This window comes from Hippocampus guttulatus, chromosome 6, assembly GCF_054856545.1.
Source record: "Hippocampus guttulatus isolate MCC_2025c chromosome 6, RoL_Hgut_1.0, whole genome shotgun sequence".
NCBI lineage: Eukaryota > Metazoa > Chordata > Actinopteri > Syngnathiformes > Syngnathidae > Hippocampus > Hippocampus guttulatus.
Window position 1 is genome coordinate 3,733,870 of NC_141266.1, and position 25,477 is coordinate 3,759,346.

The window sequence follows — 25,477 nt, forward strand, 5'->3', positions numbered from 1 at the left end:
TTATTTGTTTTCAAATCTCTGAATAATCTTGCGCCACCTTACCGCTCTGAGCTCATCCGCCCCTACACACCTGCCCGGCGGCTCAGGTCTGCGGACCAGACATTATTAGAAGTACCAAGAACTAAACTGAGGCTCAGAGGGGATCGAGCCTTTTCTATTGCTGGTCACTCGCTCTGGAATGACCTCCCACTGAACATGTAGCAAGCTGACCCAAGTAGTAAGTAACTACTGCAGCTTGTGTTTGTGTGTGTGTGTGTGTGTGTGTGTGTGTGTGTGTGTGTGTGTGTGTGTGTGTGTGTGTGTGTGTGTGTGTGTGTGTGTGTGTGTGCGTGCACATGCGCAATGGGGCTTTTTGCAGCAACACAGTAAAAAAAAATGGCTTTTAGTCTCTGACTGGTTGGCCACCCCTGCTGTAGACCGTCGCCACAGTGATGAACCAGCTGTGGCGCAAAAAGACATTTGGATAATGCCTATGAGTAAGGTTCAGACAAATTACAGAATAGGATTGTTAACAGCTGACTGAGCACATTTACTGGCCTCAAACTATTCCTCCGTTGAGCTCTTCCCGAATTTTTGAAACAGCGCCTTTGTGCCAAAAATAATGGGCCATTACTGTTCACCACATCCCAGTGGACCAAAACGTTTCAGCATTTCCCACTTTTGAAAAGACACACCAGACGACGTTTCGATGTGCCTGCAAAAAGCAAAATGTAGAAAATAACCTAAAAAGTAACGCTCAATCCTCTATGACCTCATCGTGACAAGGCAAAAGTTGTTTCCTGTATCAATTCACTCCATAGGAGGACATCATCTTTGACTTTATCTGAAAGCACGCCAGAGGAAAAGACCTTTTTTTTTTGGATGCGCTCCTCTTTCTTCCTGGGCTCTTCCGTCCCATCACCCTTAAGCTCTTGTGAGCGTTTAAGTGGATTGTCTTCCTTTTGAATGCTGACTTGTTTTGATCAACTCACTGAACCAGATGTAATGTTAGTCAGCAGACCAGTTTGCCAGCGTTTTGTTCTTCGTGTAGCAGTGTGAACTCTGCACGCACCATTGTTTGTGTATACTCTTGTCACTCCGAAGTAGCGGCATAGGTGAATTTGGTCATACCTACTAGTCACGAGAAGAACTTGAATCTACTTGACAATGTCTGCATTTGCTCTTTGTTCTTAATGGATTTGAGTTGTAGAATAGTTAATGTCTTCAGGGTTTAATTTCATCCATCCATTATCTGAAGCCGCTTGATCCTCACAGGGGTCACCCGGCGTGCCGCAGCCTATCCCAGCTGTCTTCAGGTAACTTGAACTAGTTGCCAGCCAATCTTAGGGCACACATAGACCACCGCGCTCGCAATCACATCTAGGGACAATTTAGAGTGTTCCAGTAGCCTGTCATGCATGTTTTTGGAATGTGACAGGAAGCCGGAGAAAACCCACACAGGCACAGGGGAGAACATGCAAACTCCACACAGGTAGGCTAGAGCCCGGAATCGAATCCTGCATTGTGAGGCCGGCGTGCTAACCAGTCTATCACCGTGCCACCCGGGTTTAATCCCAATAAATCATTCATGATTCGAAGAGCAAAGAAAGTACAGTACATCTACTAAAAAAAAAATGTATAAAAGGAAGGTTTAAAAGAAACGTATGTTTCTTTTATGTGAGCAAATGATTGCCGACTTATAATACATATCATTGCCTTCCTGTGAAAAACACATATGCCCATTTTGGTCTTTTTTTCTCACATTTCTACATTAATGGGCTGTGCGCCTTTCAAGCATCCCATGAAAGTAGTTAAAAATAAATAAATAAATAATCTGTAAGTGTGTTTCACAGGACAGAGATGTTGTACTATCTCAGAATTCAACTATTCAGCTCCATTTTCATGATGATTATGTGACTTTGATGAGCATACCGACTCTAGCGAGCAGGGCTGGATGGAGAAGACATGAAAGAAAAAAGTAAAACATGACAAAAATGTACACAGATGTTTTTCGCAGGACAGGACAGGTCGAGTTGAAGGCCTTTAATTTCCTTACAAGACATGAAGTCAAATCCTCCACCATCCCAATTAGTGAGATTATAGCTGTCACAGGGCATGTGTTACCGGTCTGCCTTACCTAAACTAAGGAGTCTCATTAAGTCCTGGCAGATGCTTTTGGAGTCGCGCACACAAACACAAATAACATGCAGAACTCACATGCGGCTTGTCTGAGGGCACGCACTGTGGCACGTATATGTGGCTTTACAAGACTACATTCAGATGGAGACAACTCAAGAGCAGTCGCTCCAGACACACTCGACTGCAGTATAACGGTAGCGAATGTATTCACACATGCTCAATGTTTTACCCGTGCCACACACTGGCGTATCATCTCCAGTTGACGGAACAAACCCATTTGTGTGCTTCTGAATAATGATGTGCATAGAAGATAGGAGCTTTGCACAGTTAAGCTTTGTCAACACACTATTAGCTCAGCTGCTTGCTGCTCTGTTGGCAGAGCAAGCAGTCAACACACAGGAAATGATGCACAGCTCCAGGAAAATGATCTCTAAGACAATAAGGAGCAGATTTCTTGCAAAAATGCAGGATGTACTTGAGGTACACACAGGATGAGCGGCTCAGAAAATGGATGGATGGATACTTACATCGAAATTAGCACAAAATCAGTCACGAGACTTTGCCATGCTTTTGTTGCGTGTAAACCTCAGTCCAACCAACCATATTGCTCCGTTCAAGTTTGGCGTTGATCAACAGCAACATCCAGCCAATGACAATCATCTTGCAGAGTGCGGCAAGGAGAGAGAAAGGGAGCAGAGGCAGCCGCAGCAAGACTGCACACACCCGAGAAATCCATTTCCATGTGAGCTGGAGTTGTGAGCATGTTTGTGGGACACAGTCAAGTATATTCAGTTCACATATTGTTTTTTTTAACATGCTAGATCAGGGGTGGGTAATTATTTTCCCGGGGGGGCCAAATGAGAAGCAGAAAATATTGTGGAGGGCTGGGCCAAAAGTTAGAAATAGAAATAGAAAATAAAGAAGATAGCACAATGTCTTTGTATGCCAGTAATAATGTAACATTCTCCTCCACCATCACACTCAGCACCGGTTCTCCTCAAGGATGTGTACTGAGCCCCCTGCTGTTCACGTTCTACACATTTGACTGCTCTCCGACTCTTGTTTGCGGAAAGCCATTCTCAAACCATTCTCGGAAATGTTCATTTACTCGAGCCACAAGCAATTCACTCTGAGCATGGAAATTGCCAGAATCGGACTGAGTAAGAATCGCTTCCTTGTTTTTCAAAGTCTCGTAGATTTTAGTCTTTCCGACTCCAGGCATCTCCTGAATGTTTCGTACTTTGTTACCCGCTTCGTTTAATCAGATACATATCACGTTCCCTTCCATGGTCATTACTCTCTCCCTCTTTCTTGGTCTTCCCCTCCCTCCCTGTGCTCTGCAACTTGAAGTAACTGCGCCACCTGGTGTTGAAATACCTGTCATTACAAGTCCAAACGAAATGAAAGCAATCGAACCTTAATTGTGCATCGATCTTCGGCGGGCCGGATTAAAAAGACCAACGGGCCGGATCCGGCCCGCGGGCCGTAGTTTGCCCATCCCTGTGCTAGATGATGGTTTTTGCAAAATCGTCATATTTTGTGTCTCTTTTTATAGTGCTTATAATGCTACACATAAAGCATTTTGAATCGTCTTGTACATAAAATGTGCTATACAAGTGAATTTGCATTACCTTTTATTTGGTGGGACACATTAAAAATCATTTGTAGTTAATATTAGTCAACTAAATTAAGCCATCAGATAATTGGAATTGATTTCAAAAGCAAGAAAAGGTGGTCAAAATTAAATTACAAAAGTCACCGTCTTTACGTGATTTATATGAAGAGTCTTTTTATCCCCATTCCAACTGAACTGATTCAAACTGAAGATCTCTGGTCGCCTGCCTGTATGCTCCACTGCGTTCATCAGAAGAGCCTTCCTACAGCAATGTGAGAACACGCAGATCTAAACGTTCACATCATTTATCAGGTTGGAGTTCGTTTGTCACGTGAGTAGCGGAATTTGAAGAAGCAGACACGACACGGAAGTTGAAAAGTAAAAGTCTTCGTCCACAAAAATACAAAGTAACTGGATAGGGAACACATGGAAGAAAGTTGACATTCTGACTCAAAGAAAGCTTGACGTACTGAGAAGGTGTCAGTGAGCCTATGACAGGATAAAGGTAACAGAACAGAATAGCAACTGAAACATCAAGGAATAACCAGTCACCACATCTCCCTCCACTTTTTAGCCTAAGATTCTTTTTGTGACATGGCTTTTACTTGGTCTTATTTACATCCACCAACAAATATTCTTTGAACAGTTATGTCAACTAATGATAGATATCAATGTTCAGTGGAAGTTATTGAGGTGTATTTAGTTGGGATACGCGGAAAGTACTGCTGTATCTTCCACTACATTGCTGTGAGAAGAGAATTTGGAACAATGACAATGTGCGCCAGGCTCTTGAGATCGACCTTCGTGTGTCATATTTCACAACCCCAGTTTGTTGCCACTTATATCTACCCCGCTGTCTTTATAGATTGAGAGCGGCTGGTGTCAAACCATTAAAAAGTATTACTCCTGCAGGTTGTTGGTTTGGTGACAACATCTCGTTGGAGTCTTGGGTGTTTCATTGCAGCCTTCAGAACAAATCAAAAGATATATGAACCAAAGTATTTTTTTCCGTTGTGCTGCTTGACAGTTGGATTCACGGTGGTACATATCAAAAGGGTTCATCTGTGAGAGCGTAGCGTTTGCCAAAGGGCACACAAGCTTGTGTTTTTGCTTTCATTGCTCTCTGTGTGGTTATCTCTCACTACAGGCAACATCGCGGGGACCTGTGGGGATCCTGGCACGCCTGCACATGCTAGCAGGGAAGCAGGGAACTTCAAAGTGCGAAGCAAGGTGCGATTCACCTGCGCAATTGGACATACGCTGTACGGCTCAGCAGAGAGGATTTGCTTCCCCAATGGGACGTGGTCAGGCAGACAGCCATTCTGCAAATGTAAGGGAACTCTCACGTTAAATTCTTTTGAAAGAGAACAATGCACGATCATGAATAAATGTATTCCCAAAAAGACAGGAATATGAAGTGACTTATTAACACGAATTTTAACCCATAATAGTTTCCATTTAAATACATCCATCCATCCATTTTCTAATCTGCTTGCCCTCACAAGGGTCGCAGGCCTGCTGGAGCCGATTCCAGCTCACTTCGGGCAGTAGCCAGGGTACACCATGAACTGGTTGCCAGCCAATCACAGGGCACACATAGACAAACAACCGTTCATGCTCACAATCACACCGAGGGACAATTTAGAGCATAGGTGTCAAACTCAGGTTCTGGAGGGCCACCGTCCTACATGTTTTCCAAGTCTCCGTGTTGCAATACACCTGATTCAAATGATCAGATCATCAGCAAACTCTGCGGAAGCCTGACATTGAACCTGCTCATTTGAATCAGGTGTGCTGCAACAGGGAGACTTGGAAAACATGCAGGAGAGCGGCCCTCCAGGACCTGAGTTGGACACCTATGATTTAGAGTGTTCCATTAACCTGACATGCATGTTTTTTGGAATGTGGGAGGAAAACGCAGTACCTGGAGAAAACCCACGCAGGCACGGGGAGAACATGCAAATTCCACACAGAAAAGGCCGGAGCCTGAACCGAACCCTGCACCTCTGCATTGTGAGGCCGATGTGCTAACCAGTCGACCACCGTGCCTCCCATTTAAATACAAAAAAACCCAATAACTTAAATGTCCAGTCAACAAGCACAAACACATGAGACTTACTGTATAAACGCTATAAACTGTATTTTGACGTCTGTATTCAAAAAGGCCCTGTTATGGGTTTTTAATGACGTCCTGGCAAATTACACTGGAAACTGTGTGTGTTTAGTTTTATTGAATTTAACTGCAGTGTGTGCTACTATGGATCAGAGTAATTAATCTGTTGGCTCGTTCGCAGCACCAGATGGTCATTCGTGGTTGCACCCTGGAGAGATTTAGATGCTTTTTGGGTGACAGAGCTTTTCGTGTTAGCCTTAGTTTGTCCAGAGTCATGTCACTGTCATATGGTGTTCCACAGGGTAGAAATTGGGGTTCTGTGCTATTTCACTGTATCTGCTCCCTTTGGGTTCCATCTTGCCAATGACTGTCAAATGGATGTCCTGCTGAGCATAATGGACACTTTCTCATTGAGGCCACTTTTGTCCTGGCTGGAGGAAATCAAGACCAGCATGGCACTGACTGAATTTCTTGAATTTCAATGAAAAGTAAACAGAAGTGATTTTTTTTTCTCCTCTCGATCAAGTTTAATTGGAAAACTAATTTGCCTAATTCCCTGGAAAATGTGAAACTGTGATTTATGCTGAAAACAAACGTGACTAAGATTTGACAATTAGCACATATGCTCAAGCACACTCTCACGGGTGTGTGAGGACATCACTCACACACACACACACACACACACACACACACACACACACCATCACCAGGTTCCATAATCCTGATTCGACACGCACCCACACGCACGCACATATTGGTAAATCAGTCAGGAGATAGAGTAGGGACAGAGGCAAGTGTAGACATGAAACAAGAGGCAGCCTATCTTGAAATCTGGGGAAAAGTGAGAACAGTGAAAGAAAAGGCTGACGAGAGGAAATGAGTGATTGAGCGAGACTGTGACAAAATAGAGAAATTGAATGAAAAACAGACATCTCAAGAAGAGTTCAGAAGGTCTGGTGAGTTGGCCTGCCATATTAGAAATGACACTGTCACTGTGCCAAGATGGCCAACAGTAAAGGATAGAGAAAACAACTCGAAAATGTACTTCAGTATCCGATTGAGTTTCCTTTGCAGGATGACGAGCTGGGGTTGTCCCTACAAATGTCTTCCAAATTAACTATCATTTCTAATTCCATACAAAAGTTGCCAAAACGACAGTCGCCAAGACACCTTGCAAAAAGGCCTCTGTTGGTCAAGAGTCATTGGGTGGAAACCCTCTCATTAATATTGCAATTAGTTGTAAAATGATAATTTGATGATGCCAATTTAGCTTCGATTTTTTAGTTTGATTTCAATGTGGTCATCCCAGATGAACTATGGTTTGGAGCAATCTGCTGCATCTCTTAAAATTGTTGATAAATTGTTAGCTTTTCAGTCAAATGCAGACTAACGTGGTAAATTGAGGATACTCATACAATGATGATATTATCAATGGTCCGCAGTAACTGGATAATGTTAATTTCTTCTTCTTGATTGCCTTTGCCTCTTGTCCAACATTATAAGCATGAAATCTTTGAAAGTGTATTTAAACATTCACATTAAACGTTAACAGCTGCCTACTTCCTGTGTTGAGGCCCTATCAGTGCCGTGACGGCGAGTGACTCATTGCTGCTCCTGCTTCGCTCATTAGTATTCCTTAAATAAAGCTGTTAGACTATGGATGAAAGGTTCTTTGCTGCTTCACGGCCTCTTAAAACAAAAACAAGGCTTCCCTGCATCCGCTTATTAGAGGCAAATAGGCATAATGAGAGAACAAGCCAATAAGTTTCATTTACCCTTTTCCAACTTTTCTAATGAGCATTAAATAGTCTTTAAAAAAAGAAAAACACTCCACGTGGTCCAAAGCAAGGCATCATCTCACTCAGAAATAAATATGATTATCATTGTAATATCAAACAGATTTTTCCAAAACTCTTCAAACACCTAGAGACCAACACAGATTATTTCCCTGGCTCCCAAATGTCAGGTTAAGTCAAGTCAAAAAATGGAAAATTTGAAGTCCTCGATTGTTTTTCCCCTGCGATCCTCACCTTTTCTCATGTCTCACCTTTGTTGCAGCTGTGCAGTGTGGGAACCCAGGGACACCTGCTCATGGCCGTATTGCCCGTGTGAATGGCACAACCTTCTCCCACTCCATTATATATTCTTGTTTGGAAGGCTATTTCCTCTCAGGCGTACCTACACGCCAATGTCTGGCGAATGGCACATGGTCTGGCATTGCTCCAAACTGCACAAGTGAGTATTGTATGCACAGAATATTGTTAAAAGGTCACAGACCAAAGATTGAAGAGTTTTTTTTTTTTAGACCTCTAGTACCCTTTTACAATGCATAACGGGCATTAAAAAGTGATTAGATCATTGGTAGACAGCGGTTTAATCAATAAATAAGATTCAGAATGCGTCATCTGCAGTTTGAATCTCGCGCCCTCTCGTATTTCCTGAGCTGTGATGTCACAGAAGACAAAGATTTAGTGGCTGCCGTGGCATGCGACTGTGTGTTTTCCATGTTCACTTGGTCTCCACATGCTTCCACACTTAAACAACGGAACATTCGCTGTGGCAATTGGTGAAGTGTTGACACGAATGGTGAAGGAAGTGGCTGAAAAGTTGCATTCACCAACAACACCTAATCATGGAGATTGTGAATTGAGTCATCGGAGGAAAAAAAAAAGTACTTCTTCTGCCTACATGACAAGCTGCCCGACATGGCAAAGCCTGTCAGGATGGCATGTTCTAAACAGGCCCTTTTCTTGTTTGCTGCTATCTTTGTTTTTCCTGTCCATATGATACACATCTCCAACTTTCATGCATGGAAACTGCAGCTCAAGATTGTCCCTGCGTTGTAACATTACATGTACGACCAACACATGATGATGAATCCCACACGCGCAGCACGGCCGGCCGACTGTTCATAGCTCTAAAGATGTTGCGCTCCCGAGTTGGAGTTGCGAGAGCAAATATATAAAGATGTAGGAGTGCAAAATCATACCAGCCTGTTTCCAATCTGCTCTGCGCGGTATTGTATTGACTTATTGTGTCAACCCCAAACCAAGCTCCTCAGTGTCATTGTCACGGTCATCACTTTCAGTTTGACTTTCTCGTCCACTGACAAGCTCAAACATGCAGGTTTTGGCAATGCTTGCTTCTGTCGACTCCTGTGTGTAAAAATCCTCTTCCTCGATTTCCAAAACATCACTTCCCACTGAATGTACACTGTGTTGTGTCATTAACGGAAATCGTACGGTATCTCTATGGTGTAACGTGCTGGTTGGCGACTAAAATGTCACTTTCGGTAACCCTTGCAGTGGCTATAGTAACTACACCCACGACGCCTCAAGCTTCCAGTAGGTTCAGAAACACTTGAAATGAGTAATTAAAAAAAAAATTTGAATGCAACTGTGGTTGACAACTTGCAGGAAGAAATCTTTGGAATCTGACCTTTTGATTGACTTTAAAGATTTCCCAGCTGCATAATATTGACCGTAGATATGAAAAACAGAGACAATTCTGCTGTTGAAATTTAAAAAAATGAATGATCTCTGACTGTTAGGTGAAGTGTGCTCAGTTTGAATGAATAGAACGCACATCTGTCAGTAACTCAATTTTATATGCATCTTTTGTTGCTGCTTACTAAAATAAGATGGATGAATTTGAAGCATTTCCATGGGTGTTGTAGACACGCACAACCACACACGCAATACACAAACATAAATTGTCATGGTGCTGACTGTCAGTTGCACATAATTAACTCAGCCAGTCACTGTTCTTAATCTACATCATCAGTTTTGAGAAGTGGCTTTAAAAAAAACACTAAAATCGACACCTAAGACAAAAAGCAACACATAAATCCAGTGAACTGTCACTGAATTGAAAAGTTTTATTTTTATTGTCAATATCTGCAAATGAGCATTGCAATGATAAGTACATATGGCAAATTATATTAAGCTGTCAAATACATTTCATAGTCCATGACTCCAAAAATCCTCAACATTCTCTCCAATTCTTTTTGTTTTAGTGACACACTCAAGCAATATTACCAATTACAGTCTGTTCGAATCTCGTTCCTGTTTGTCATTTGCATGCTGTGCCAATGCTTGTTTCTTTGGCCTCCTCCATCAAAAAACGATTTCCATTGATATGGATTTGAGTGTGAATGTTTGTTTGTCCATGACTGTATCCAAATTCCCTATATAGTGCATTGTTGAGGGGTCACGCCTGTTTGTAGGGGTGTCGGAATGCCCAGAGAGTTACATCTAGTGTACCCAAAATCCACTTGGAAACATCCACTTGGAGTATCGATGTATCTCTCATAAGGTTAACACAGACATGAATGCACATAAAAATGTTGGTGTGGTCCTCAAATTAGCGCCAGAATTCGTTTAGTGCTCATTGTTTTCCTCACCCATATCAACCTCATGGAAGACTTACGGCACATCTGTGCTTGATTTATCATTTTATGTATGTCATTTTAATATAAGTGAATAAAAATCCATCCATCCATTTTCTGAACCGCTTTATCCTCACAAGGGTCGCGGGGGGTGCTGGAGCCTATCCCAGCTGTCTTCGGGCAGAAGGCGGGGGACACACTGAACCGGTCGCCAGCCAATCGCAGGGCACACAGAGACGAACAACCATCCGTGCTCACACTCACACCGAGGGACAATTTAGAGTGTTCAATCAGCCTGCCATGCATGATTTTGGAATGTGGGAGGAAACCGGAGTACCCGGAGAAAACCCATGCAGGCACGGGGAGAACATCCAAACTCAACACAGGAAGGCCAGAAAATTTATTGAAAATTGAAAAATAATGCTATATTATAACACCTTTAATGCGAATCAAATTGATCCAATATTTTATCATCTTTCATATTTATTTCACTCAGTGTGATAAATGGTTTGGATGAACACAGATCTGATATCCTGGCAGCAATCGATGAAAGACACAAAGCTCTTCCTCCACAGCTCTCATTCTTTCTGTTTTTAGTTTTTACAGCAGTCAGGCTATTTCTTTAGCCGCATCTCATTTACAATATAAATCAGCATGTATTGTATTGTACAATGGCTTTGCAGGCGGCAAGTATTAATTGCTCTGCCATTTTTTGATTTAGCCACAAGTTCAGCGACATGGTAACTTGCTCTCAAGACTCTCTCGTTTACCTTTGCGATTTTGCACTTCTTTCTGAAAATGAGTTCAAACTCACTGAATGAGCGCATTAATACGTCCCGTTCGAGAAGGGTGAAAAACGCAGGCCTCCTCTTCCCCGTTACCGTGGTGACTCAAATCTTTTGCTTCATTGATACTGGCTTTTCAGAGTTGTGGTGCACGTGCTTAACTCGAGGTGAAGCGACTCCGAGTCGATTCAACTGATTCAAATCCACTGTTGTGGAACCGGAATCTCAGTTTCCTATTTCCGAGGGGATCAACTCAGAGTTCAGCATTAGACACAGAGTTTCTTGAACACTTTTTGTGAAACACACCCCCAACAATATAAATACATATCTAACACAAATGACCTGTATGGCCCATTCAAAAAATGAATTTGCCCCCTTTGACTTGCAGTGTCAGATGTGATCTCTAGGGTAATGGTCCAGTGCCCAAGCATTTATTTTTTTGCAAGACAGACCCCAATGACATATTTTGACGGACCGTTGGACCTGTAACACAGCGACATGGCTGTCCTATGTCCTGTTTGGCCACAGTCTAATGGTGATGTAGTTGCTGGCGCTGGAGCTAGCCTCGTCAAGCCAGCTGCGACAGCAACAATTGATCATACTTTACACGACCCACCGCAAGGGTCAAGTTCAAAATAAAATCGCAACAAATTGGGCTCTACATGAGAATCCATGCTTTTATCAATCATAGCTTTTACTTTGAAGTTGGCCTTTGGGAGCAATTGTGGCGACTGGCTTAACTTCGAATTGAGGCTTCACAGCCTGCCCGCTGTCAAGCAGACTGACTGAGCTCCATTTTTGTAGTGGGCAAATCCACGATGACAGACTTGAAGTGGAACACATTTTTCAATTTGCAGTGCTCATCCACAGTGGCGCACCGCGAATGTGCACTTCTGAATATTGACCACATTGCATTGCGAGCGAGCGATCGACAGCCTAAGCCATCAATTTATAAATGAATGGACAATCAATAGGACCCACGTGGCTGAAGCCAGCCATTTTATGTTACCACCATTCCTGACAGCTGTTCTTACTGAAAACATTTCTGTCAATGTGTGTTTTGCGCTACAATCCTTGTTGAGAGTCATCGAAACCTTTCAAAGAATCAACTCCATTGATTGTATCAACCGTTCAGTGTATTTTATCTCAGTAATGTGAATCGTGACTGACAGAGGTTAAGTTAGCATTTCGATGCAAATTTTGTCCAAATGGGCTTTGCTTTCATTCCAATGTTCATCGTTCTGACAACATGACATCGGAGTAGCACACACACATACTTTATAAAAAAAATTAAATAAAAATTGCGTTCTTACCTAAGAAATGTGCATGTAGTGCTTCTACTCGACTTAGTGGTACAACCGTATGCAATGCATGGTGGCATTTCCGCCATTAGAAAACATCATGAAAACGCCAAAGATGAATCAATGTATTCAAGTTAGACGGGCTTAGCGAGCGGCAACGTAAGATGGCCGGCGGTCGCTTTCACGGCATTCTTAGTCTGTGGCGCAAGCGACCAGAGAGAGACGACTTTCGCCATGGAAATAAGTCATTTTTATTTTTCAGAAAATAGGTACAACAAAGGAAATAATAGACAGTTTAAAATAAATATTATTTATTGACAACAGTCATCGAGACCTTCATGTGCTGGTGCGGGACCAAGTACTTAGCTGGCTATCCAAATCCCCAAACAGAATGAGAGAGCTATCATATAAGTTAGTGCGGGGCTATATAGTGAATGAAGGGTTCGAGGATAAGGGTGTTACCGGGCTTGGCGTAAAGGCATAAACTGGTTTGTGACTGAACCAGGATGCTGGGGGAAGTTGATGAGGATGATGGCTTGGATGAGGAGGTGTCGTTTTGTGGTAAGCGAGAGCGTGGGCAGGTACAGAATCGGGTTGAGGGTCAGAAAGGGGTTCAAAATGATAAAAGAAGTCTAGATAGATATACTGCAGATTAGGATAGGGTGGTAGTAAAAGAAGATGGGTAGGGAGGAAATTAAGATAATCCTTAAATTTAGGAAAGAAGATGAAGACATGCAGTCAGCTATAGGCCTGTGGTGTTGAGTCAGGAAATACAAAAGAGGGTAGGAGAAGTGGATACATGCAACTATGGTGTGTTAAGGGAAACTGAGGTGTCCTGGATATCGGGAGTGCAGGGGGGCGGCACAGGTTTGAGGAGTGCCGGGAGGTGGAGGAGAAATGTAACTGTGGAGGGCAATACAGGTGACATATGGAGGGTGCGAAGTATGGAAGAGGGCGGTAGAAATCTGTCAGATTAAAGTGGTCAGTAATGTTAGCTCTTTTCAGTCTGATTTGACGCTGTCTCACTTAGGCATAAAATCCACCAACATGACTCAATCACTATCCCTAAACACGGTCGCCATGACTTTTCCAGCTGAACACACACTCTTGAATAGTTGTTCAGGGCAGGCAGAGTGACACAATTCCTTGGATTCTCTTTTTGAATTAGACTCATTGATAGTGGGGCACGGGGACTGTACTCTTGTCGTTACAATATGATGTTAAAAGCCAACACTATATTGTTGGACATTATTGCCGTTTGTTTAAAGAGGGCATACAGTAATATAAATAAATAATAATCATCATCTCAACTTTTACGGGTACTGTGATTCAATTTACTGTACAATGTACTGTTTCTCATGGAGAAAGAAAGAAGAGAGGAAATGTTGCTAGATTTGGTGGCTGGAAAATTGAATTTTCAGGGCATGTTGAAGAATTAGCTCATTAGCTGGTGTGCAAAAGAAAAGAGACAAGCTCAGTGAACTGTGAAGTTTTCATGGTCTTGTTATAAAATAAACACTGAACACTAATAATTATTCCTCTCAACTGTATAATTGACAAGTGTGTTGATTTGCAAGTCCTTTTTTAAAAATCACTCTATACTGACACTACATCACCCTGTTTGAGGTTTAATGTTAAGATTAGATGCTGAATTCATGCCAGCATGCTAATCAATGTGTTGGTTGAGCTTTTAGCAGTGACCTGGTTTCTTAAATGTTGTGTAAATGAGCATTCCAGTTGAATTAAACATCACAGTCCCTGGTAACCAGAGATACATGTGGATAAAAATGTTGCCTCGAGAAAGAAAAACCCACAGTGAAGAAATTGACAAAAGTATTAATCACCAAAATCATCCTGAAAATGAGCTAATGGAAATCAGGCATTGCTTTTAAATTGTGGTTAAGAAGAAGAATAAGACAATACAAATAGTTTGGACAAATATGATGGCACCCTTAATCTGTACTTTGATCTGCCATTTCTGAAATTAAATGATTTATGTAACTCAGTGAGATTTGTGTACCTGTTGATGGGTGTACTGGCCAACTCCTCATGGGAAAAGTGCTCCAGCTGTCTCAGATTTTAAAGGTGCATTAGGGTTGCGTTTCAACATTTCTGTGAGGATGTCCTTTGGAGGAATTAGATGCAACAGGAACCTTTTGGCAATTAAACTCAATGGTTAGGGTTGCAGAATTGAAGCATGGAGATTTACAATGGTACCAACATATAAGAGGAGAGTTTGGAAATATGCTTCAAGTGCACACTCTTTCACACTGATTGTTTGGAATTTCAGAACGTGGTTCAAATGTGTCGTCATTCTGAGTGGACCAAAAACGAGCATACTAGGCACTCCAACTGGGGCCACCATGCGTCAGTGCGTCTGGCGATGCAGGTGGAAACAGTTCAAGCCCAAGATACTGATTGTTTTAAAACATGGGCCGCGATCTTAAATTAATGGGAGGGGAGTGTGCTCTGCCTCTCCGAATACAAAACACTCTCAGAATAGTGCACGGGTGTCAGAAGTGATTTCCGAACACGGCTAAGGTTCCAACATTAAAAATGGTGTGGAAACTGGTCTTAGATGCACAGCAGCGTACAACTACATTGTCACACAAAACAGGAAGCCATGTTAAATTACCACAGGACTCACTTTTTTTATTATTATTATGAATGGCTTTGTATTGCTTTTCAGACAAATGCTACTGCATTAGCATAGGTCAGTCATTGACTATTTCGTGTTTCAACTGACGTACAAATGTAGGTAACCTTGCCGCTGTTAGACAGGAACTGTTGGATATGTCGGACTCCCAGTTGTAAGGAAATTATACTCTCGAAGGTACAGTGTCTTTAATGTGCGCAGCATTCAATGACTTGTCAAGATTCTCAAGAACTTTTGGAGAAAAATATTTGCCTTTGTAAATCATCAATGATTTGTTTTAAATCGTTTAATTGCGATGATTGCCTCAAACAGTTGTGCAACAAGATAACAACTGAGGGCACAAGGGCCTTCGGTCGTCGAGGGCCGTTATCCCGCAGGTTTTAGATGTTCCCCTCCTCCAACGCACCTGATTCAAATGATCAGGATTAAGGTCAGAGTCTGATAATAACATGCAGGATAGTGTCCCTCGAGGATCGGAGTTTGATGTGATAGTAATCAGGGCAAGTTCATTTATTTTTGAAATAATTCGCTTTGTATCACTTTTGTCAGTTATTTCAGTGTCTATTGACTCCTGATTTAATGCAGGGTATCTACAGTGTTGTCCTCGTGTGTGAGTAACTCATACTATACTGTATATCAGTCAGAATAAATTGTAATGCAGATAAATGTGGTACATGCGGTAAATAACTTGGTCTTTATTACAGTAAGCAAACATTTACAGTTGTTTTTTCATAAAAATTGACAATGCAAAAATGTGAAACAAAATACAAAAGCAAAAGGGACACAATACAGGTCTTCAATTGAAAAAAATCCAGTTTCTGACATTGTATTGACATTTTGTGTGTTTTAGGGAATTTATTGCATTTGGAATAGGTTTCTGTTTTCCTTTTCTTTCCTCCTCAGAGTCCAGTAGAGTTCCTTTCGACAACCCCCTAAGGTGTTCTAGTTCATACTAATTGACCGAGCTCGACTAAATTTACATTGCATTTCCTTTATTGTCTGTACAGTGTCCTTGGGTGGCATGAAAGGCGCCTATAAAATGTACCGGTATTATTATTATTATTCGTTCCTCAACTGCCTTTTCCTTCCGGCTTTACTTTTTTCATGTCGAAGGTTGTATTCAAAATAACGTGCAGCTATATAATTTGAGTACCTCAGAGTGGTTGTTGTGGACGTTAACATCAGGTTGACACATTGTACACAAATGTTTTGAAAATTCAAGACAGTAGAAGTGCTGGTGTAGTAGTCCAATGGTAGACGATATCCTGTTTAGTTCGACAGGATGTCAAGTTTTTCCAGGCAATACAAGAATTTTGTCTGACTGGTCTGCGCTTGAACATTGTTTGCATGCTTGGGATTTGTCAAAAATACATTTAAAATGAATTATGCCGGCTGTGGATGACTCGTTAGCACATCCGCCTCACAGTGCAGAGGTCATGGGTTCGATTCCTGTGTGAAGTTTGCACGTACTCCCCATGCCTGCATGGGTCTTCTCCGGGTACTCTGTTTTTCTCCCACTTTCCAAAAACATGCATGGCAGGTTAATGGAGTGTGTGAGTGTGAGTGGAAATGGTTGTTTGTTTATATCCACCCTGCGATTGGCTGGCGACCAGTTCAAGGTGTCACCCGCCTACTGCCCAAAGATAGCTGGGAATAGGCTCCAGCACGCCCGTCGCCCTGGTGAGGATAAGCGGATTCAAAAATTGATTGATGGATGAATGAATTATCCCTCTAAATTGCTTGCTTAAGAAAGTGAAGACTATATTGTGATGGGCTCAGGTAAATATTTGGAAGTTTTGAACCTGGTTTATGGTCATTCACCATACCAGGCATTTTTTACACTTGTCTATATATTGAATCAGAATCAGAATCATCTTTATTGGCCAAGTATGTAGAACACACAAGGAATTTGTCTCCGGTATAACACGCTGCATTAGTATCATCGTAAACAGCAAAATCATTGAACCATTTTAGAGTGACCAGTAGCAGTATTTGTAGTACAAGAAGAGTGACTACGTCAGTGACTGTTTAAGGAGTTAATGGCTAGAGGGAAGAAGCTGTTTAAGTGTCTACTGGATTTGGTGCGCATGGATCTGTAGCGTCTGCCTGAGGGGAGTAGCTGGAAAAGGTGGTGGGCAGGGTGCGGGGGATCCAGGAGGATTTTCCGTGCCCTTGTCTTGATTCTTGCAGTGTGCAAGTCCTCAAGAGTGGGTAGGGCAGTGCCAATGATTTTTTCCGCCGTCCTAACTGTCCGTTGAAGTTGGATTTTGTCCTTTTTTGTGGCGGCCCCAAACCAAACCGTGATGGAAGAACACAGAATTGATTCGATGACTGCCGTGTAGAACTGGCGTAGCACCTACTGTGGCAGGCCATGCTTCCTCAGCAGCCTCAGGAAGTACATCCTCTGCCGGGCCCTTTTCAGAATGGAGACGGTGTTGACTTCCCACTTCATGTCCTGGGAGACTGTGATTCCCAGGAACTTGAAGGTCTCGACGGTTGACACAGGGCAGTTGGATAGTGTGAGGGGCAACTGTGGAGAAGGATGTTTCCTGAAGTCCACGATCATCTCTACAGTCTTGAGCGTGTTCAGCCCGAGGTTGTGTCGGCTGCACCAGAGCTCCAGCTGCTCCACTTGTTGGCGGTACGCAGACTCGTCGCCGTCTTTGATGAGACCGATGACCGTGGTGTCGTCTGCGAACTTTATGAGTTTGACAGCTGGATCTGTTGAGGTGCAATCGTTTGTGTAGAGGGAGAAGAGCAGTGGAGAGAGGACACATCCCTGTGGGGCTCCAGTGCTGGTGGTGCGTATTGATGATGTTGTTGCTCCCAGTCTCACCTGTTGTGTCCGTCCCGTCAGGAAGCTGAGGATCCACTGGCAGATCGTAGGGGACACACCGAGGTGGAGAAGTTTGGGGGTGAGGAGTTCCGGGATGATGGTGTTGAACGCAGAGCTGAAATCCACAAACAGAATCCTTGCGTAGGTCCCTGTGCTGTCGAGGTGCTCGAGGATGTAGTGCAGACCTATGTTGACTGCGTCTTCCACAGACCTGTTTGCCCGGTAGGCAAACTGGAGAGGGTCCAGCAGGGGTCCGGTGACGTTCTTTAGGTGGTTCAGCACAAGGCGTTCAAAGGACTTCATGACCACAGACATCAGGGCGACAGGCCTATAGTCGTTCAGTTCCGATGTTGCCGATTTCTTGGGAACTGGGATGATGGTAGACTGTTTGAAGATAGATGGGACCTCACACAGCTCCAGGGATCTGTTGAAGATTTGTGTGAAGACCGGAGCCAGCTGGTCAGCGCAGACTTTCAGGCAGGAGGGGGACACTTTGTCGGGCCCCGCAGCTTTCTTGATCTTCTGCTGCTTGAAGAGCCGTCTCACGTCCTGTTCGTGGATCTGTAGTGGAGGAAAAGAGGGTGGGGGGGTAGGTAGAGTGGTTTCTGGTAGAGGTGGGTGTGTGTGGGAAATGGGGGTGTCCTTTTCAAATTGGCAAAAAAACATGTTTAGTTCATTAGCAAGACCCTTATTGTTCACTGTTTGGGGGGGGTGGCATTCTATAGTTAGTGATTGCTTTCAGGCCATTCCATACAGATGCAGAGTCGTTAGCAGAGAACTGGTTTTTCAGCCTCTCTGCATAGCTTCTCTTAGCGATGTTAATTTCCTTTGTCAATTGGTTTCGGGCGTGTTTGTACAGTGCCCGATCTCCACTTCTAAATGCGGCCTCTTTCTCTTTCCTGAGTTGCCTGAGTTTGGGAGTAAACCATGGCTTGTTATTGTTGAAGGAGCGGAAGGACTTCGTTGGTACACACATGTCCTCACAGAAACTGATGTATGATGTTACAGTGTCTGTGTATTCATCCAGTGTGCCCGTTGAAGTTTCAAAGACGCCCCAATCAGTGCAGTCTAAGCATTCTTGTAGAGCTAGCTTTGCTTCATCTGTCCATTTTTTCACAGTCTTAACAACCGGTTTAACACATTTGAGTTTCTGTCTGTATGTAGGTATTAAGTGGATTAAATTGTGGTCAGAAAGACCCAATGCTGCACGGGCGACCGATCGGTATGAATTTTTGATTGTTGTATAGCAGTGGTCTAGAATGTTGCCTTCTCTGGTGAAACAGTCGATGTGCTGCTTATATCTGGGAAGTTCACGGTTAAGATGTGCTCTATTAAAATCGCCCAAAATGATCAGGGGTAACTCTGGGTATTTTAGTTCGAGTTTGTTGACTTGTTCGGCTAGCGTTTGTTTCGCCGTGTTAGCGTTAGCTTGTGGCGCAATGTAAACACCGACTAGTAAAAAGGAGGTGAACTCACGTGGCGAGTAGAATGGCTTGCAGTTTAAAGACAGCGACTCCAGGTCCGGGCTGCAGTGTGCGTCGAGCTTCGTGACATCAGTGCACCAATCTTTGTTGATATAGAAGCAAATCCCACCACCTTTTGATTTCCCTGATAGCTCCGTGTCGCGGTCGGCTCGGAGAAGGCGAAAGCCGGGTAGATGTAGCGCGGAATCCGGGTGGCGGTCACTGAGCCAGGTTTCAGTGAAGCAGAGCGCAGCAGAACGTGCAAAGGTTTTGTTGGTCTTTGTGAGGAGAAGAAGTTCATCCATCTTGTTTGGCAGAGATCGTAGATTAGCAAAATGGATTGATGGGAGCGGGGTTCGAAATCCGCGTTGCCGGAGCTTGACGAGCACGCCGGCTCGCTTCCCCCTCCTCCGGCGGCGTTTCCATGCTCCGTACAGTGCAGCCGCTCCGCTTGCGATTAGCTCAGAAAAACCTTGTGGATTTTCGCGTGCTGGTGAAAAAAGACCGAGCGTAGACTCCCCAATGCGCAGCAACTTCGTGTAAGTAAGCCGCTCAGGGTCGCCAAAAACTAGCGAAAATGACAAAAACAGGGATAATACTAGAGAGCGTGTAACCGAGGCTGCCATACCTGTCGGCGCCTGATGATGCTTCGGCAGTTCCTGTCTGTATTGTTAAGATATCATTCCTCTCTGTTTGTTGGATTTGAAAGAAACAATGTAGAATGCTGTTGAAGGTATTTCCTGCTTACTGTGATTACAATCAACCTTTGGTATCCCCTCACCCCCACCACTTTTTGGACCCCTCCAGAGGACATTTCAACCTCAAAAGAGGAATTGTCATCTCTAGTTTCTGTGTTGCAGCTTTTGAGGGACTGCACCTTGCTATGAGTACTATTGATCCCAGTCTCTTTCCTGAACATCTGTTTGCACACTTAAAACAACGTATGTGGTGTTAAATATTATCTTCTTCCTCCTTGGTTGATTAACGGCCCCCCCGCACCTTGGGTCGGTACGTGATTGACCGGGAAGACCTCATCTCAGGATGTATGCACAGCGGGGGTTCTGGAACTTGCCACCACACCAAATGGTGGGTAGTGGTGGTTTGGTCTCACCTCACCACTCCCAACTTAATCCAGCCACACCGGGTCAGATGACATGTTACTTTCTTTGTTTCTGGCATTTGCATGAGAGGCGTACCTCCCCGCCTCTCATTATCATATTGTCTCTATATAATCTCATGATTGTGTTTCTTCTACGCTTCCTGATTGAAATCTAGACCCCTCAGGGGCCCAAATCGATTTGTAAACTGCAGAAATTAAATTAAAACCCTTCGAAGGAACTGTTCATCGCCTCCAGCCTTTATTTGGATTACCAACATTCTCCTCGTCCTAAATTCAACGAACACGCGGGGAAGAGGAGGCCACTCTTGCCCCAACAGTATTTAGACAGCCTTTGTATTTAGAAAGCCGTAGAACAGCCTTTGTGCTCCTTCTACAACAGAATGTGTCTTGTTCACATGTTCCAACAATTTGCATTTGATACCGATTTTTATTTTTAAAAAAGCTTGCATAACTCATGCCCATGGACTCAAAATTTAGATTAACATACATTAATTAAATGATTCAATAAAAATTACTGTGATCTATTTCTATTACTAAAACAAGACACAGCATTTTTATTCTAACCTGTTTGTTTATCATAAAATGCAATTGTCAAGCTTGACAAATGTGCTAACTCCCATTTTCATAGCTATTGATTACAGTAGTGCCAGACAGACAGGCAGGCAGATCTAGACAGACAGGCAGAGAGAGAGAGAGAGAGATTTGAATTGAATATTTTGCTTTACCTTTCTTGTTATTTGAATATTACAAACAGATGCATGTAGCTTTCCTAAAGCGGCCATAAAATGAGATCACGTTCAACATTTTGATGATCAGAGCTGTGAAGGAGTAACTGATGATAAATAAATACTTTTAAATGTTTTTTAAGCATTCATTAATATTACGAAAAGCAAGGGTGCCCAAACTTTTTGGACCGAAGATCAACTTTTTGATGAACCAGCCTCCCGCGATCGAGCCGTTACCACGCACGCACACCATGATGAGCAACAGCCTGATACGGAGGCGTGTGACACACTTTTGCAGCCTGTTAACGATCGTAGCTCACGCGTACCGTTTGAAAATGCTTCCCTCGGCCCTACACGAAACAAGCTCTGAATGAGAATAATGATAACGATAAAAGATATCGCGCGAGAGCTCTGATCACAAGCTGCAATTGCAGACTGAGAGTGCTAACAACTTCTGGTGACGCAGGTCACTCGCCATCTAGGTTAACGATTTACCTGCTTTATTTTATTTTGTGATACTTTTTGTGAAAATGAGACTGATAGGATGATTGGTGTGCAGCGTACATTACATAAAAAATATATTACTAACATGCACAAAGACACACAAATGGTTGTTTGTATTTTTTCTTCTCTACACCCCTTGCGATCGACTTTGGACCAGTCCGCGATCTACCGGTCGATCGCGATTCACGTAATGGCCACCCCTGACGTAAAGGGTGGTTAAAAGGATAACCATATGACACTAACTGGTCTATTACATAAGGGTGAAAAGGTCAGGCAAGATTTTCAATAAATGAGTGCCAATAAGGGCTGAAAGGTGAAAGAAAGTCTGTAAAAAAGCAATGAAATAGGTACTGCTGGCAGTTTTAATATCCATCAGATAGAATGAGGTCATTACTTGGCATTGTCGTGGGCAGCACTGAGCCACATGCTTGTGTTTTAGCATGCTAGCACACAGCTTTCACAAAGACGGGTGGTGAAGGTTTCAAACCTCTTGTACATCAAAAGTATTACCGGTATCTTGAAGTATATATCTCATCCATCCATCCATTTTCTAATCCGCTTATCCTCACGAGGGTCACTGGTGTGCTGGTGTCTATCCCAGCTGTCTTCGGGCGGTAGGTTGGGTAGACCCAGAACTGGTTGCCAGCCAATTTCAGGGCCCACACAGACAAACAGCTATTCGCGCTCACACTCACACGAAGGGACAATTTAGAGTCTTCCATTAACCTCACATTGGAATGTGGGAGGAAACCGGTGTACCCGGAGAAAACATGCAAACTCCACACTGGAAGGCTGGAGCCGGAATCGAAACCTGCACCTCTCCACTTTGAGGCGGACATGCTAATCAGTTAGACCACCTTACCACTTCTATTCTCATCAATCCTATAATTGTAAACCTCTGGTTTTTAGTGTGCATATGTGTTCAGGGTACCCCTCGCATTATAGTTAGCTACTTCTATGATGCACAATCTTTGAAACACACAGCCTTTCTAAATAAATGTGCGTGTGGAACTATTATTGTTTTTTTTGTTTTTTAAATGCGGAACAAAGATAATGATATTGGGAGACCAACAATAAATTGGAAAAAAAAGTTCCCCTCTCCCGTGTTTTCACAACTAGGGGTTGCTTTCTGAACTGAAAGACAATGTAAATGCAAAAAGATATTTGTCATGGACCTCACTCAAATAAAACAGTCATAATAATCCAGTGATGCTTAGCTGTCATCATTTTGTAAGAAGCATTTTAAACTTGTTCTTGTTGACATTTCACATTTCCTGATGCCTATGCTGTATCCCCAACGACAGTGATCACTTGTGGCGATCCAGGAATCCCAGCAAATGGGCTTAGATTTGGAGATGACACCACCGTGGGCCACAATGTAACCTTTATGTGCCAGCCGGGTTTTGTGATGAGTGGAGGGGACCACAGTGTCACCAGGACCTGCACCAATAACGGCACGTGGTGTGGTGCCATTCCGATTTGCAAGGGTAAGTTCCACTCAAAGTCACATCAAATTGTACAGTAAGTAGTTTGTAGTGGAGGAGGATTAGTGGACACAGTAAACTACGAAAATGTTGAACTAAATAATGCCAAACCAATTGGCAGATACAATGAGATAGGAGACACAGATACCGTAATATCGCAAATAAAATTACACTTGAATATTTTATGGCCCCTTCGAATAAACCTTCAAAAGCATTTTTTCCCCATCATATATTATCTGTACGGTCACCTCATTTTGTCACACGAGGAGGGGGATTTGGACCAAGCAGCAGCCAGGAGACAAAAGTGGCGAAGTAAAGGTCTATCTGCAAACATTCAAGCAAAATACAGGGACTCAGGCAAAGTAAAGGTTTTTATATGAAAACATTTTAAGTAAATAAAAGAAAGCAGGGCGGGACGCAACAGGGCATGAAAGACTAATCATTCTAACAGTGTGTAACTAAGCACCTTAAGCTTACATAGAGAAAAACAAGACTAGCCCTGTGTGAGTAAATAATCTCCCAAAGCAACGAACAACGACCCAAAGAGCCAAAGCCAGTCACAGTTAACAGAGTTGCTTCTATCTATGCTCAAAAATGTAAATATTTTCCGCATATTAATTTAATATATTCCTTGTGTTCAGATGGATCTTCTTTTTTTTTTCATGCAGAAAAGTTTTCTTACCTCGTTTGGAGCCTCTTGTGTGACATTATAAAACGACGTGTGATGACTAAGCATTGTAACAATTGACTATGAGGGGAAAAATGTTGTGGTATAGAAAATATCTGTCCTTTTAGCCATCCAGGGAACATAAGGTTGTTTGGGGTTTTTTTTGCCTCGACTCATTTTACATAAATCCATTCACGACGCCGTTTACGTGTCACTTCTTCCTTACACCTTGCTTGAAGAAGAAGGTGATGACGATGAGTATGTAGAGATAGGTATTCGTAGTGGGATGCCTCTGAGTGGCGCGAGGGGGGAACGCCGGGGCTCTTGGGCTCCAGACGCGGCTAAATGCCCACCAGCCGGCGGGGAAGGAGGTGGGGTCTCACCGGAAGGTGAGGCGCCCAGGGCTCGCCCCGCCGGAACGGAGGGACGTGGGAGTAGCCGCCCCACAACCCTCCTTAAACAATAATCAGGCGAGGGCCCTTTTGGGGCCTGCACTGGGTGTGAACCTCGCGAGGCACCAGCGAGAGTCATACCGGGTGTGGGACCCGGGAGGGGGGGCGGGGGGGGGGGGCAAGTACCTGACGGGGGCCGATTGCCCAGGAGGAGGAGGAGATAGGTATTTTACCTATTTTACCCTTGGCCACAAGAAGGTAAGCCATTTTAAACTTTAAATGAAAACTTTTTGGCATTTAAAGAGTTACATCAGCTGCAGACAGTCACCAGCGTGCTCCGGCTGTACTTAACTGTTCAATAGATTGAAGTGTATGTGAAAATGTATGTGAGTTTATGTGTATATGTAAAGCACATGTGGAAAGCAAAAGTAATTTGATGATCCAAATACATGTATCAATTCTCTTCTTTTCAGTTTATCAGATTCCATTCCATTACACGGGTTTTTGGCATCTCACTTTTTAATTCACCCAAAAGTTGAACTTTTTAAATTGGGTTAAGTTGGGTTACATTTTAAATGAAGCAACATAAAAACATTGTGTACAAATGACATATTTCCATTGTTTTGAGAAAAAACATACTTTGTAAATGTTGCTCACTCTTAGAACAAAACATAAAAAAAATGTTACGGTAAAAAAAACCTTTTGGTGAAATTTACTGAGTAGATACCATCTGATATGAATCCACTAATTTCAGATTTTTTTAGGATCTGTCTTGATTTGTCAAACAATTACAGCTCTAAATTCCTGCAGCATGGCAAACAATAAAACCAGCTTCATGTTTATCCGACTGTAAAAACAACAACGCCCCCAAAAATCCAATCATGTCTGCATCATCACAAATATAGTCTCTGTGGATTCTAAAATGTCACCTTTCGCTTATCTTGCCGTGGCCAAATAGAAAAGTCCGTCCATCCATTATCCAAACCGCTTATCCTCATGATTACATTTCCAATTCAATATACATTAACACTTAATGAGTATAATAATTTGTGGCAACAGTATTAAAACTGAAAATGTCCAATCTGTTTCAGAAAAATATGACATTGTCATGCATCTTGTCGTGCAGCACCTGCCAAATTAATTCACGAAATTAATGAAAATATAAGATGTGCATATCTTTACTGTGAATTTGTGGGGTTACATAATTAACAGTAAGAATATGATCAACCATTTCAACAAATACAGGCACTGCTTGGTAGCCCAAATAAACTTTAGGGATCTAATATATAACTGGACTAATATTCACCAAGA

At 42.9% G+C, this 25,477-nt stretch overlaps 1 protein-coding gene across 1 annotated transcript in view; it reads left to right on the forward strand.

Moving 5' to 3' along the window:
* The window catches only part of LOC147203323 (CUB and sushi domain-containing protein 3-like), a 299,067-nt gene that overhangs the window by 193,874 nt on the left and 79,716 nt on the right, over window positions 1-25,477 (forward strand). Inside the window, exons 51-53 of the mRNA XM_086114399.1 lie at window positions 4,881-5,063; window positions 7,905-8,081; window positions 22,928-23,110. Of these exons, the coding sequence (XP_085970525.1) occupies window positions 4,881-5,063; window positions 7,905-8,081; window positions 22,928-23,110 (543 nt within the window). The remainder of the gene's footprint in view (window positions 1-4,880; window positions 5,064-7,904; window positions 8,082-22,927; window positions 23,111-25,477) is intronic.